The following is a 12,468-nucleotide window of genomic DNA, read 5'->3' as shown; positions in this document are numbered from 1 at the left end:
TGAATCGAACCTATTAACACCCACTCTACTTTCCTGTATGTGAGTGCAAGTGGCTTCCTATATAATAAAAAAAGAAATGTTATTACCGAGAAGGGTTTAGTTATTTGGGTGTTTTCACTTTTTTAACGAAATTTTTAATTAAGGTTATAATAGTAAAAATATCGAAAGATGGGATTTACAGAAACTTTAGACGGGTGCTTGAAGCTCCACTATGACTCAAAAACTAGGCCCGGCCCAATCCAACCCAACTAAACCCAAGTCTTTCTAATCAGACATCTGTCAAAAACTTGAGGACATAATCACCAGCAAGTTTCCAGTTTCGACGAACGAAAAAACAAAGCAAAAGAAACCCGAATATAATAAAGAAACCTGAATATAATTAATAAATAATACCAATCCCACTATCTCTAAAGACTAGAGTCTGGTAGTCTCTCGTCCAACAATGGAGGAACGGGAACAAAAACTCCTAAAAACACTCCATTATTGGGGAAATACTCCAGAGGAAGAGTACTACAATCAGCAGGGTATCAGATCAACACAATCATACCACACTTCACCAAGAGGCCTCACTCTGTTCACCAGGTCTTGGCTACCCGTCAACACCCCTCCACGCGGCATCCTCTGTATGGTCCACGGATATGGTAATGACATAAGCTGGACTTTCCAAGGCATTTCTGTCTTTCTTGCCCAAATGGGTTTTGCTTGTTTCGCTCTTGACATTGAAGGTCATGGCAAATCACAGGGTTTAAAAGCTTATGTGCCTAATGTTGATCTTGTAGTTCAAGATTGTTTGTCTTACTTTAACTCTGTTAAACAAGATCCGAGCTTTAATGGGTTGCCTTGTTTTTTATACGGTGAGTCAATGGGTGGCGCTATTTGTCTTTTGATTCATTTTGCTGACCCTAATGGTTTTGATGGAGCGATCTTGGTTGCCCCCATGTGTAAAATCTCTGACAAAGTGAAACCCAGATGGCCAATTCCTCAAATTCTTTCCTTGATTGCAAGATTCTTTCCCACCTTGCCAATTGTACCCACTCAAGATCTCTTGTCAAAGTCTATTAAGGTTGAAGAGAAAAAGATTATTGCTGATCTTAATCCGCACAGATACAGAGGGAAGCCTAGATTAGGTACTGTTGTTGAGTTACTGAGGGTGACTGATTATTTGAGTGAAAGATTATATGATGTGAGTATTCCGTTTATTGTGTTACACGGGAATGCTGATGTTGTTACTGATCCAAGTGTGAGCGAAGCGTTATATGAAGAGGCAAGGAGTTCGGACAAGACAATAAAGATTTATGACGGGATGCTGCATTCGTTGCTGTTTGGTGAGACTGATGAGAATATTGAAATTGTTCGCAATGATATTCTGTCTTGGTTGAATGGTAGGTGCAATTAGGTGCTTTGGTTTGATTTTACCATGTCGGTTTCTTGTTATGTTAGTACGTTTACTTGGCAATTGTTGAAGAAAAAAGTTTGTTTACAAATGTTTGGATGTCATGCCATGTCATGAATGGAAAATGATACTTAAGATGCCGTTTAATTTTGGCTTTTACTAAGTTAGTAACTTGCAGCCCAGCTATTTAGAGGGTGTTAGACTCTACTTTTGCTACCCATACTTGCACAAAATTGCTGGGCTGTAAGTTACTCATGCTGTAACTTATCATGACCCTTTAATTTTGAGAAATTGCTCTGTTTGATTGAAACCTCAGTGAGAGAGAATAGTTTATGATAAAATGATTCATTAATTTTGTGGTGTGTAGAATTTTATTTGACTTATAGATTCCATCTTTGTGGGTTTTGGACCATTCCTCTAGATTTGTGTTCAGAGACTTGAGAAGCATATTGAAACTAGGGTCGGTCTCCACTTTGTGCTAGAGTTAAGACTGGGCAGCAGACATTTTAGGTTGTACACTCTCAACAGGATGCCTTGAGACTGGATAGTGAGCTTCATAGGTTGTGCTCGATAAACAGCTCCCAATTTGGGTGTGCTCATATTCGTAAATAAATTGTTGCGTATATTATTTATGTCGTGTTAGTTAATACTACGGGTAGCAAAATGCAGGCTTGGACAGGGCTTTTCCAATCCCAGGCACAAGTACATTAGAGTAGAAGTGTGAGGGGTTGGGTGGGGCCCATTGTAAGTTTGGGCTGGGCTTAAGCCGAACTTGGACTTTCATTTATTTTTTTATTTTTTTTAAATTATCATAAATTTAAAATAAATTAATAATAATTAAATTGTTATAATTAATAATGAATTAAAAAATAAATATAATAAAATAAAAAATGAAGCAAATACAAGTATAAAAATTTATTTTTCAGTACTGAATTTTTAATTCAAGCACTATTTTGATTAATTAACACTTTAAAAAATTAATATTATAATTTAAAAAAAAAATTATTATTAATATAGAATTAGGGATTGAAAATTTTTTATTATTTTTTTAAATTTTAATTTATAAAATTATTCAAAAAAAATAGAAGGATTGAACCTCGTCTGAATCCGTAATTAATACGGAGTGGTGGATTTTTCTGGTTGAAACATTTTGCTCTGAACAGTGTCAGATGATCAAATTTTTGTAACCGCAGTCAGCGGAAAGATTTTCTGTGAATCGTTCTTGACGCTGACCTGTTTTCATAATGTGACAACTCCGCGCCTGTGAATCTGTATTGTGATTGTCGTCCCCAAATGGCAAAGGCCCAACCGAGACTTTCATTCATTTTGAGTAATGAAAGGCTCGACCCCACATATTTACTGTCATATTAGCGATCCCAAACGTATACACATCTGCACTAATTCCAAAAGAAAACGTGATTCACATACTTACTATAGAGAATAATATTATCCCAAAGAGTATCACCAAAAGTCCAAAACTGTGAACAAGCAGACTTTATATGGATGATATCACCGTTGGCAATTTATATCATCATTTTTTTTTTAATTTTTTCCTCGCCCAAACCAAAAGGCAATGTAACCATTATCCAAAACTAAGCATCTTTCCCCTAATTACATATTTAATTTGGTCCATTTCCCAATAAAACAATTTGTCGAATGATCAAATCATTGAACTCGTGAATAGCCGCCCTAATTAACATCTTCTTTGAGTTTACTTGCTCGTGTTAGGCAGAGACGCAGAGTCGCATCACAAATGCACTAAAATATTAAATTCTGCATTTGTATTGAAACCTCAGTATCTGGAAACGAAAATAACAAATGAAAATTAAAACAAAACCAAATGGACAAAAATGAAAGAAACCCTATATCATTTACACTTAAAGAAAAAGGGGGAGGGAAAAAAACCATCGGTACCTTTACTGGCTGTATACTAATGAACTCCACGTGCTATACAACCTAATGGAAGATATACGAGGACGAGAGAGATCAATTGTTTGGGGGGGGGAGAAAAAAAAATATCACGTTAATTCTTTGGCGACTATCCACACAACCTTCTTATATGATAAGAGCTCCTTTCTGCTGCTACTTTAGGAAATTTACTGAGGCTATGAGTCAATTAAGAGCTGCAGCTCTGCAGCTGCTCAAGAAAGAACCTACCAACTGTATATGGGTTAGCAAAATGGTACCAACAAACCTAGTGAACGTCTTAATCACACCATAAACAGGTAATTTAAGTCGTCCACTGTAAGGCGAGTCTGTTGACCACCGGTTTCATCCTCTCCAAATGCAGATGCAACCATCTCTCTCTTCTTTTGCTGCAAAGAACGAAAGCATTTCTCATTAACAAACAACCAGCTAACCACCAACAATTTAATCTAGGCTGAGCCGGTAAAAGTTTCTACGCTTGAGCCCCACCATGGATATTTCAGATATATGAATATTTACAAGTACTATGCAAGCAATGGAAATGGACGGCCCATTCTTTGATGAACGTGAAAATACAATACCACAAAAATGAATTCTAATTCAATCTTACACAAAGTATGTCATTTAACCCTTCTCACAAACGATTTTCACTGAGACAGCAAGCATTCATCTGATCCCAAATTAATGCCTCTGCCCTGTCCTAGGCTATCCAAAAATATATTTCATGACAGATACTAACTAATGAGTGTTAACTAAATCATCATTAAACCTGAATTAACTGAGAAAAAAAATGTCTTCATACTTGCTAAAATACTTCACCCATAAGCTAACGTCATCATCTAAGGATAAGGTCGGAGGAGTAACCCAAATTCCTCAACTCTCAGCTTCTACTCACAAGCACCAAAATTTGTCTCTTAGAATGAATCCATAAGATAAGCAACCAATTTATCTGGCACACCTAATGCATATAGCTTAAACATCCTCTCATTTAATTTTTTTATTTAAAACAAAAGACAACATGAACAATAAGAAAACTTTGAAAAAAAAAACAACTGTACCTGTAGAGCCAAAATTCGATCTTCAACTGTATTTTTCACTGTTAATCGCAAAACTGAAACGGGACGAGTCTGCCCGATTCGATGTGCTCTATCAATTGCTTGGTCTTCAGTGGTTGGGTTCCACCAAAGATCCAGAAGCAGAACATGGCAGGCAGCAACCATGTTCAGTCCAAGACTGGCAGCTTTCAAAGACATAATCATAACCGAGACCTACTCGCAAAAGGATCAAATATTGGAAGTAAATTCAGATGGAATACCAATATAAGTGGATAAAAAAGCTCTGAACATCGCATAACAAAGAATAATGAGAATAGAATATCCAGGTCATCAAAAACACAAACCTCTGGGAGGGTGTTGAAATCCTTTACGGCTTTATCTCTGGCAAAAACTGACATTGTCCCATCAAGTCTTCTGTACTGAATGGAAGAATCTTTAAGAGAAGCTTCAAGCAAATCCAACATCTTTGTCCACTGGGAAAATACTATTGCTTTCTCCCCACCTAACTTAATTGAATCAATCGAACATTTTGCAGCGATCTTTTCGTTCTCATCAGAGATATTATCAAGTGTATCTCCTCCATGAAGATCATTTGAATCTCCAGGGCAGCATATGCTTCCATTGAATGAATGCCGTAAAGAATGATTCGTTACTGTATTCCCCCTTGGTTTAGCCAGTGACTGAAGAACCTCAAGAGCCGCCTTAATTTTGGAGGAATTATACCAGACCCCCTCACAAGAAGGTGCCTCAACAAGTTTGGAATCAGAATAATCAGTTGGAATCTCCTGCCCAGGCTGCCGCTGTGAAAGAGAATTGTTTAGTGTAGCTTTAGAGAACACTGAAGACAGACTGAGTCGAATTTTGCAATTCCTAGTCGGGCATTGGTTATCATCAGCAGTAAGACGTTCGCAAATGCATTGATTACAGAAAACATGACCACAGATTGACACAACAGCATCTTCAGGGGGATCCTACAGAAAAATAAATAAATGATCCAAATTAATACCAAACATATGTTCAAAAGAATAAGTAACTCCACAAAACAAATCTGAGACTCAATATGAAAAACTAAATAACCACATACATTGCAGATGCCACAAATTGCCAAAGAAGCTTCTAAACAATTCAGAAGATACATTTGCCTTTCCTGAGGAAGCTTCTTTGCCATCTCAACTGATGATCTCAACAAAGAATTTGAATCAAAACCCTTGACAAGAAGAGGGTGATCACAAGCTTGTCGAAGACGCAAAAGCATCAATAAAATGTTGACATAATTTTGCTTCACAGTTCCAGCAGCTGCGTATTCCTGATCCAGAGATTCAAAGAATTACCAAAAACAACTAAACATACACTAACTGCATGAAAATGATTTCAGGGGGGAAAAAAACTGGAAACCACTTTCAGTAAAACCATACCTTGAACTGATCACGTGAATTAATCTCTAGCTGGCTATAAAAATCACGTTCCTCATCTGTAAAGTCTACCTGTTTAAGCATTATTACCTTTGGCGGCAGGTTAATAATTGGTTCCCCGTCAAGAAGAGTGCCTGCAGATAAGATAACAATCAGTCATCGCAGTGAATTTCACAATAACACAAGCCTTGCAGCAATTCTTCAAGCAGTGAGTTACACATCAAACCGGAATTATTTAGATAATTGAACATGTAATGCATTGAAAATTAACAGTCCTCAAATAGCATACAAAATGTCAAATGTTTCAAATCAGTTCTACCCTAGAAAATTTTAAACGAACAGGAACAAAAAGAAAAAAAAGGAAAATGAATGCTTAGTGAACTAGGAATTTCCATACAACCGCAGAAAGAAGCTAAAACTATTCAGGTACAGGTAACTCTTTTACCTTCCTTCAATATTTTACCCAATCCAATTCCACGACTCTTACTTATACATCAGTGATTGGTTAGCCAATAAAGAGAAAAATGTATGTCGACCACAAAATGAACTATTAAAGATATTCCCTAAATTATCAATGACCCCCAATGATTTGTGAGGAAGAAACTAATTAAAAAATGCAACATCAAAAGAATAGAGCGAACCATTTAACGATTACAATTCACAGGCAACAGACAATGAAAACTCAAGGCATCCAATAATTGTACGATATCGTGATAGCAAAGACGGCTCTAACAGAATAAAGGTTATATCAAATACATATTGCTGACTCTTAAGGATCATCACACTATGAACAGCCAAAACACTAAATTTGCAACCCTATCTAAAGACAAACAAAATTAATACAGAAGACAATCCTCACCTTTGGTTCGACGTAGCATAATTGTTTTCAAGACAGCTTGTAGCTTTTTGTAACCTTTAACTGGGTTCTTAGAAATTGGGACCTTTATCATAGAACAGAATGACTTGTAGACAGCAAAAGGGTCATATCTGAGAAATCTAAAATAACTATAAAGATCGTCAATTGCATTCTGAATAGGAGTCCCCGACAAGCACCACCGGCGTTTAGCACGAAGACCCCAACATGCCCTAGCAACTTGAGTTCTGTGATTCTTTATGCTCTGGGCCTCATCCAAGACAACCCTAAACCATCCCACCTTTGCAAGAGGTCCAGCAACAATGTCAAGCAGCAAACCATCTGGTCCCTTCTTTTGCTTTGAACCCTTTCTATCAGAACTAGGCGGGCATTTTCTTTTCTTGCTAGATGAACAATACATTGGTGGAAGATCCTCGCCTTCTATCTTCATTTTCTCCTCTTCGTCTTCTTTGTCGCCAAGGGGCTGCTTAGGGACCTCCATGCTGACAATCGAATATGTTGTAATAACAACATCGAACTTGGCCAGCTCACATGGATCCTTAGTTCGACTGCTTCCATGGTATACCAGAACCGAGAGACTCCCTTTGCTTGTTACCTTATTGCGCAACTCCTCAGCCCATTGACGCAACACACTTGTAGGACAGACAACAAGGGTTCCAGCAGCTGGCCTTCCCTTTGCCTGCTCTACAAAATTGAAGCTTTTTGCTGAACTTCCATTTGGAACAACCCGACAGTAATCGGATTCTTGCTTCACAAGATCAAGGCCATTAACCTGAATGCCGTTGTCTTCTTCATCCAAATTTAGAGTTTCCAACTGGCGTTTATTATCATCCTCTGTTCTAAAAGATGGGGGCCTTTCCTTAAGAATAAGTGCAATGGTTGATATTGTTTTTCCAAGACCCTGAAAAAGAGAATATTAAAACTGAAGAACGCCAAGCACATTTCAACGGTAATCTACTATCAGGTGGTCATCACAAGTAAAGACTATAAGCAATAAACCTGATCATCTGCAAGAATCCCTCCTGAACAGTGCAAGCTAGATGTCTCCTTTTGGACCATCCATGACAAAGCAATTCGCTGTCCCAAAGAGAGAAATAAAAAATTGATAAGAGACACATTCCAGCTACAATAAATAAATTGATTATTTAATGTCAATTATTCGGGCACCAATTTATCGGAATCATCATAACCAGCAACACTGAACCTTGGATCTCATAGTTTGCACTTAAAAGTCCCTTCTCCCCTCAATCCCAATTCCTATATTAGCATTAAAAAGTGAGCTTTTCCACTTATACAAACCTATTTTCCTTTTTCAAAACAAAAATAAATACATTCAGGGTCATTATACCAGAGACCTTGCACATGTTTGTTCATTTCATTAAAGTTCGGTTATGTCCGAGACCCTTCCACATTTTCATGCACTTCATTAAAATGCTGTTATATCAGAGATTTTGCATCAATGTTATCATCACCTAAGATTACCAGTAGTAGCCAATTAAATTATTTTTCTCAAATTGTCTATATTCATATTTAGGAGGCAAACTCTTCACTGTAGATAATTATTCTCAAATATCCCTGACCCAAACTTTTTGATGAAAAGGAAAAACCTCAAACCTGATGTCTCAAAAGAGGCACTGCAAGAACACCATCAGGTGCACTAGCTTCAGCATTTGGCTGAGAAATACCCTGCGATGCAAATTTCAGTTACAAACAACATCTTCCAGATAAACTTTCACAAAAACACCACAATAATTGCAATTATATAGCAATCATGAGAGCGAAAACGAGGATTATTGATTATTGCTTCAGAAAACAAACTCTCAAAAAGTTTCCATTGCTCAATACCCAAATCAACACCCAAATGTAAAGGGGGCCCTTTGTTAACAAATGCAAATTGACATATTTGAAAATGCTAAGCTCATTCACAGCTTTTTCAGAAACATAGCAAGTTCTTTTAAACATAGCAAAAAGAGAGGGAAGAAATTAGAGTTCCCCACTATAAGCTTCCATATAAAACTCAACCATGGCAGCTGATAAAGAGATGGAAACAGAAAACTTAGTAAACCATCTTTACCGCACAATAAAGGGGAAAAATGTTGAGTAAAACAAGAATAAACAGAGAAGGGGAAAAAAAGAAACAAGAAGCCACACTTAATCTCTCCCTCTCAACGCAAAGAGACAAAAACAGAGCCAGGCACGTGGTACATTCCATAAGAACAGTATATTTTGTAAATTACCAAAGGCAAGGAAAAGCATAATTCCAGCTGCACTAACCTGCATAGCAACTTGCAAAATTAATCGCTCATCAGATGCCTTGGACTTCATGCCTCCTAATCCCGTGAGAGGCACTCCAGGGTAACCTGGGTAGTCACTATATGAAGAGTGTTGTGATGTAACAACTGGCTTTCCAAGTGCAACCGAATGATTTGAGCATGCAGATCGATTCATACTCAAAGTTTTTCCAAGTACTAGAGATTGATTTGAGCGTGCTGGTTGACTGATGTCTTCAAGAATACATATATCAGGTTCATCATCAACATGAGATTTGCAATCTGATGAATTGCTCTGAATTGATTCTGGGCTCAATTTTAACAAATGAGAAGCCATACTCCTAGTTTTAATTTCAGCCTCCATGTCTTCCTTCACACCATCTAATTCTTTCTTGTTTAACGTGGATGGCTGAGCATATGGAAAATACTGCCTCGAGCCATTTAAATTCAGACTTAAATGCCTGCCATCAATGGGAGACCTAGAAGAACTGCCATCACAGATTTCTTGACAAACTCGAGCTCTCTTGGATTCAAGAATCAAGTCTTCATGCTCCTCCTTAGCGTGAACCACCTGATTCTGACTCAATAAAGATGGTGATAAACCAATAAATGACTGCCCGGAGTCTTTGAAAGGAAAAGAATTGCAACCATCATGGTAGGAAGAATTTCTACTGACAGCTTCATCAATTTGTTCAACAGAATCGCTCACTGTGCTCCAACAGGGGAATAAATCATCATTCCCTTCGTCCTTTGCAAAAACCATCTGCTTTGTTCTTGAAGAATGAGAATGAGAATAGGTACATGGCTGTGCAGATCGCTTTCCATCACCAAGTGTGATATTTGATAGGGAATTTCCATAGATTGGTAGACCATTCTTACTATCTTCACACTGTCTCTTTGCATCAAGATAATCTATTGCCGGCACCTTCAACATGGATCCTTTACCTGGTCCACCTTGAGCATTTAAAACCAATCCACTACTAGAGCATGCATTCTCAGTTGTAAACTCACCTTCTTCATCCTTGGGTTTAGTTGCTGTCTCTTCACTACTAAGAAGATGTTGGAAATTGAAACTACTTAGATCACCAAAAATTGTATCACCAGTATTGATGTAACAAGGCATGGCTGAATAATAGTCATCATCACTAATTATTTCAGAACCATGACAGATGGTAGAATCAGTTGAAGCCACATTATGTGAAGACACCTCAGCATCTGTATAAGGTACATCTACATAGGTACATAGGTTACCTTCTGGTACTGAGGATCCCAACCTATTTCCTATTGAAGCACCATAATGTCCATATCTTTCATCAAAATTCTCTGTGATAGAGCTGGGCGAAGCATCTACAGCTGTCAGAAAAACATAAAAATCATTATAGCACAAACTTTCTTATATGCATGCATGAAGAAAGCTTAAAATGCCCAAAACCAAAACTCTGAAATGTACAAGGTAAAAAGCTTACTTACATCGGGAATCAATATGGCTCCCCACATGCCCAAACCGAATTCCAGCTTTAGCCCCCAGTACACCAAAATCTAAAGTATTTCTGTGATCCAAAAAATGATAGCCATCTCCTTCAGAAAAACTAGAGGCTGTACTGCAACCAGGTGTCTCAAATTGGGATATTCCAACACTTTCTGGGCAGCATGTCCCAGAATTTTGATTGAACCAATCACTAAAGCTTGCAGAGCAAGTTTGCAAAGGAGAGCACTTCTGTTCAGTGGGTTCCAGCTGGCTACTAGAATCACCTAAACCCCCACTTTCAGCACCTGAAATTTCTAAGCCATATAGAGGGTAAGTTGCAATATCTCTCATATCACCCTTGAATCCTGAACAACGAACCAAGAATAGAAAAGTCCAACATGAGAAATTTGAGCATCTGATATTCCATTCAATCTCCAATAAACACCTCAGATAAACATCCATTTTTTTCATCTTTTGTAAGGAATAGGACATTATATATATCATAATCAATAAGGAATAAAGCAAAAACATTCCTGATAATTTATTTACCACTTTGAAGCTGCAAGTTACTGTGACTGCCCACATCTTGGACCAACTCATCTTGAGACAAATTCCTTAACGACAAATCTCCTGGACTACTCTGCAATTTGACACAACAGGTTCAGAATCCAGAATGAATTCCCATTTTAATGTCACAAACTAATCAAGTTAAAACAATAACATTAGGATACACAAACCTTCCCGCACCAGAGAGGAAAAATAAGTGCATTGTAACATTGTAAGAAGATAGATAAATGTTCTCTCTTTTATACTAATGATAGTTAGATAAATGCTTTTAATATGAGTGTTCAGGGATATATACATATATATAACTGAATGTCTACAGCACCAGAGACCAAGTCATCTGAATCAATTGATACTGCATGACAAACATTCCCTAAAATTCTGAATGACAGCATTCATCTTGTATAACATTATTTTGCAAGTGTGCCCAACTGAATTTTTTTTTTTTCCTTTTACAGTTTTCTGTTTCTTGCTTCACTTACTTCGTACACCCAACTGATTCCTATAGAAATCATACTGTAAATAAAAAAATTTGTAAAACAGAAGATGTTCACTCCTTCAACATGCAACTTTGCTTGCTACACAATTCACTGTGTTTCTTTATCTTAAATTCAGAGACAAGTACTAAAATCAACTTACAGATATTAACAGATGCAACAACTAAATAAAGTTCAATTCCAATGAAATTGTACATAATTCACTAGACCTAACTCTGCAACTCTCCAGAATTCAGGAAAAGTAACAAAAAATACAAACTGAATTCCCTATTCTAAACAGCAAAACGAATCGTTTGGATCAAATTCTTCGGTTCAAAAACCCTACCTTCACACGATCAGGCTGTTTCTCCTCTTCAAGAATGCCTAGCAACGTGTCCATGTCGATCGACAAACCCTGGTCATCAGCGAACTCATCAGCGGCCGACACCTCGCTGCAAAGCCAGGCATTATCCGCCATCAACATCACCGTTTAAAAAAAAAAAAAGAGAGAGAGACCTAATTTCTCCGAACTCGTTCGAAGATGTAATTCCCTGTGTAGAATCTTCCAACTCTGGGATCCAAACAGTCAAAATCGCATCCACGACAAGAACGAGTGATAAAATTTCGAGTATGCGAGATTGTTCATTGAGGGATGCGGACCCTTCTCTTGGCGCACGTTTAAATGGGGATTAGTTAATAAGCCGGAGGAGGGTGCGCAGGTTAAGGACTTTTTCTTTGGGTTAAAATAATAATCTGGGAGGGAAAGTGAATAGAGGGTAGGATTCCTTCTTTTGTTTATGGAAAGAAAGTAGACTTCGACGTACAATTCCAAAAATTAGTTAGAGAAAAATAAAAGAAAAGAAAAGAAAAGAAAAAAGAAGCAGACTCGACTCGACTTTAACGCGAGTGTTTATTAGTATTACAACCTCTAAACTCTTCACAAAATATATGGTTGATTTTGCGGCACAAATATTCATAAATTCGAGAATATTATTGTTTAGAGTTTAAACTTCAGATATATGTGTAACAC

At 37.4% G+C, this 12,468-nt stretch overlaps 2 protein-coding genes across 6 annotated transcripts; one reads left to right on the top strand and one right to left on the bottom strand.

Annotated features, from left to right (window-relative positions):
- Positions 1 to 312: 312 nt before the first annotated feature.
- LOC102616060 (caffeoylshikimate esterase) lies at positions 313 to 1,540 on the top strand. Its single transcript, XM_006467786.4, has one exon. It carries the CDS (start codon positions 443 to 445, stop codon positions 1,394 to 1,396), a length of 954 nt encoding a protein of 317 aa, XP_006467849.2. The 5' UTR covers positions 313 to 442; the 3' UTR covers positions 1,397 to 1,540.
- A 1,332-nt stretch (positions 1,541 to 2,872) lies between these two features.
- Positions 2,873 to 12,256, bottom strand: LOC102616342 (helicase-like transcription factor CHR28). Of its 5 annotated transcripts, none has more exons than XR_003063687.2 (13): positions 11,785 to 12,256; positions 10,948 to 11,038; positions 10,401 to 10,763; positions 8,935 to 10,277; positions 8,275 to 8,346; positions 7,660 to 7,737; positions 6,646 to 7,561; positions 5,790 to 5,920; positions 5,459 to 5,680; positions 4,719 to 5,345; positions 4,378 to 4,587; positions 3,308 to 3,708; positions 2,873 to 3,192 (listed from the first exon to the last, which is right to left on the bottom strand). XR_003063687.2 is itself a non-coding variant. In XM_006467787.4 (12 exons), exons 1-12 carry the CDS (start codon positions 11,920 to 11,922, stop codon positions 3,604 to 3,606), a joined length of 4,302 nt encoding a protein of 1,433 aa, XP_006467850.2. In that variant the 5' UTR covers positions 11,923 to 12,255; the 3' UTR covers positions 3,241 to 3,603. The 5 variants fall into 5 exon arrangements, 1 of the variants encoding a protein (XP_006467850.2); XR_001507108.3 differs by having other exon boundaries at positions 8,935 to 10,283; positions 11,785 to 12,255; XR_003063688.2 differs by having other exon boundaries at positions 8,935 to 10,283; positions 10,401 to 10,712; positions 11,785 to 12,255.
- Positions 12,257 to 12,468: the final 212 nt, after the last annotated feature.

Source organism: Citrus sinensis, chromosome 2, assembly GCF_022201045.2.
Source record: "Citrus sinensis cultivar Valencia sweet orange chromosome 2, DVS_A1.0, whole genome shotgun sequence".
Classification (NCBI taxonomy): domain Eukaryota; kingdom Viridiplantae; phylum Streptophyta; class Magnoliopsida; order Sapindales; family Rutaceae; genus Citrus; species Citrus sinensis.
The sequence above is the reverse complement of the archived record's forward strand: the minus strand, read 5'-3'. Positions and strand labels throughout refer to the sequence as shown.

Bases quoted from the DNA above. Each gene is read 5' to 3' on its own strand.
- LOC102616060 (XM_006467786.4), top strand. From the start codon at position 443: ATGGAGGAACGGGAACAAAAACTCCTAAAAACACTCCATTATTGGGGA.
- LOC102616342 (XM_006467787.4), bottom strand. From the start codon at position 11,922: ATGTTGATGGCGGATAATGCCTGGCTTTGCAGCGAGGTGTCGGCCGCT. The intron at 7,738-8,274 runs GTTTGAGGTTTT...TCTTTGGGACAG, and splicing joins TGCCTCTTTTGAGACATCAG to CGAATTGCTTTGTCATGGAT. The intron at 5,681-5,789 runs GTATGGTTTTAC...TCTCTGGATCAG, and splicing joins ATTCACGTGATCAGTTCAAG to GAATACGCAGCTGCTGGAAC.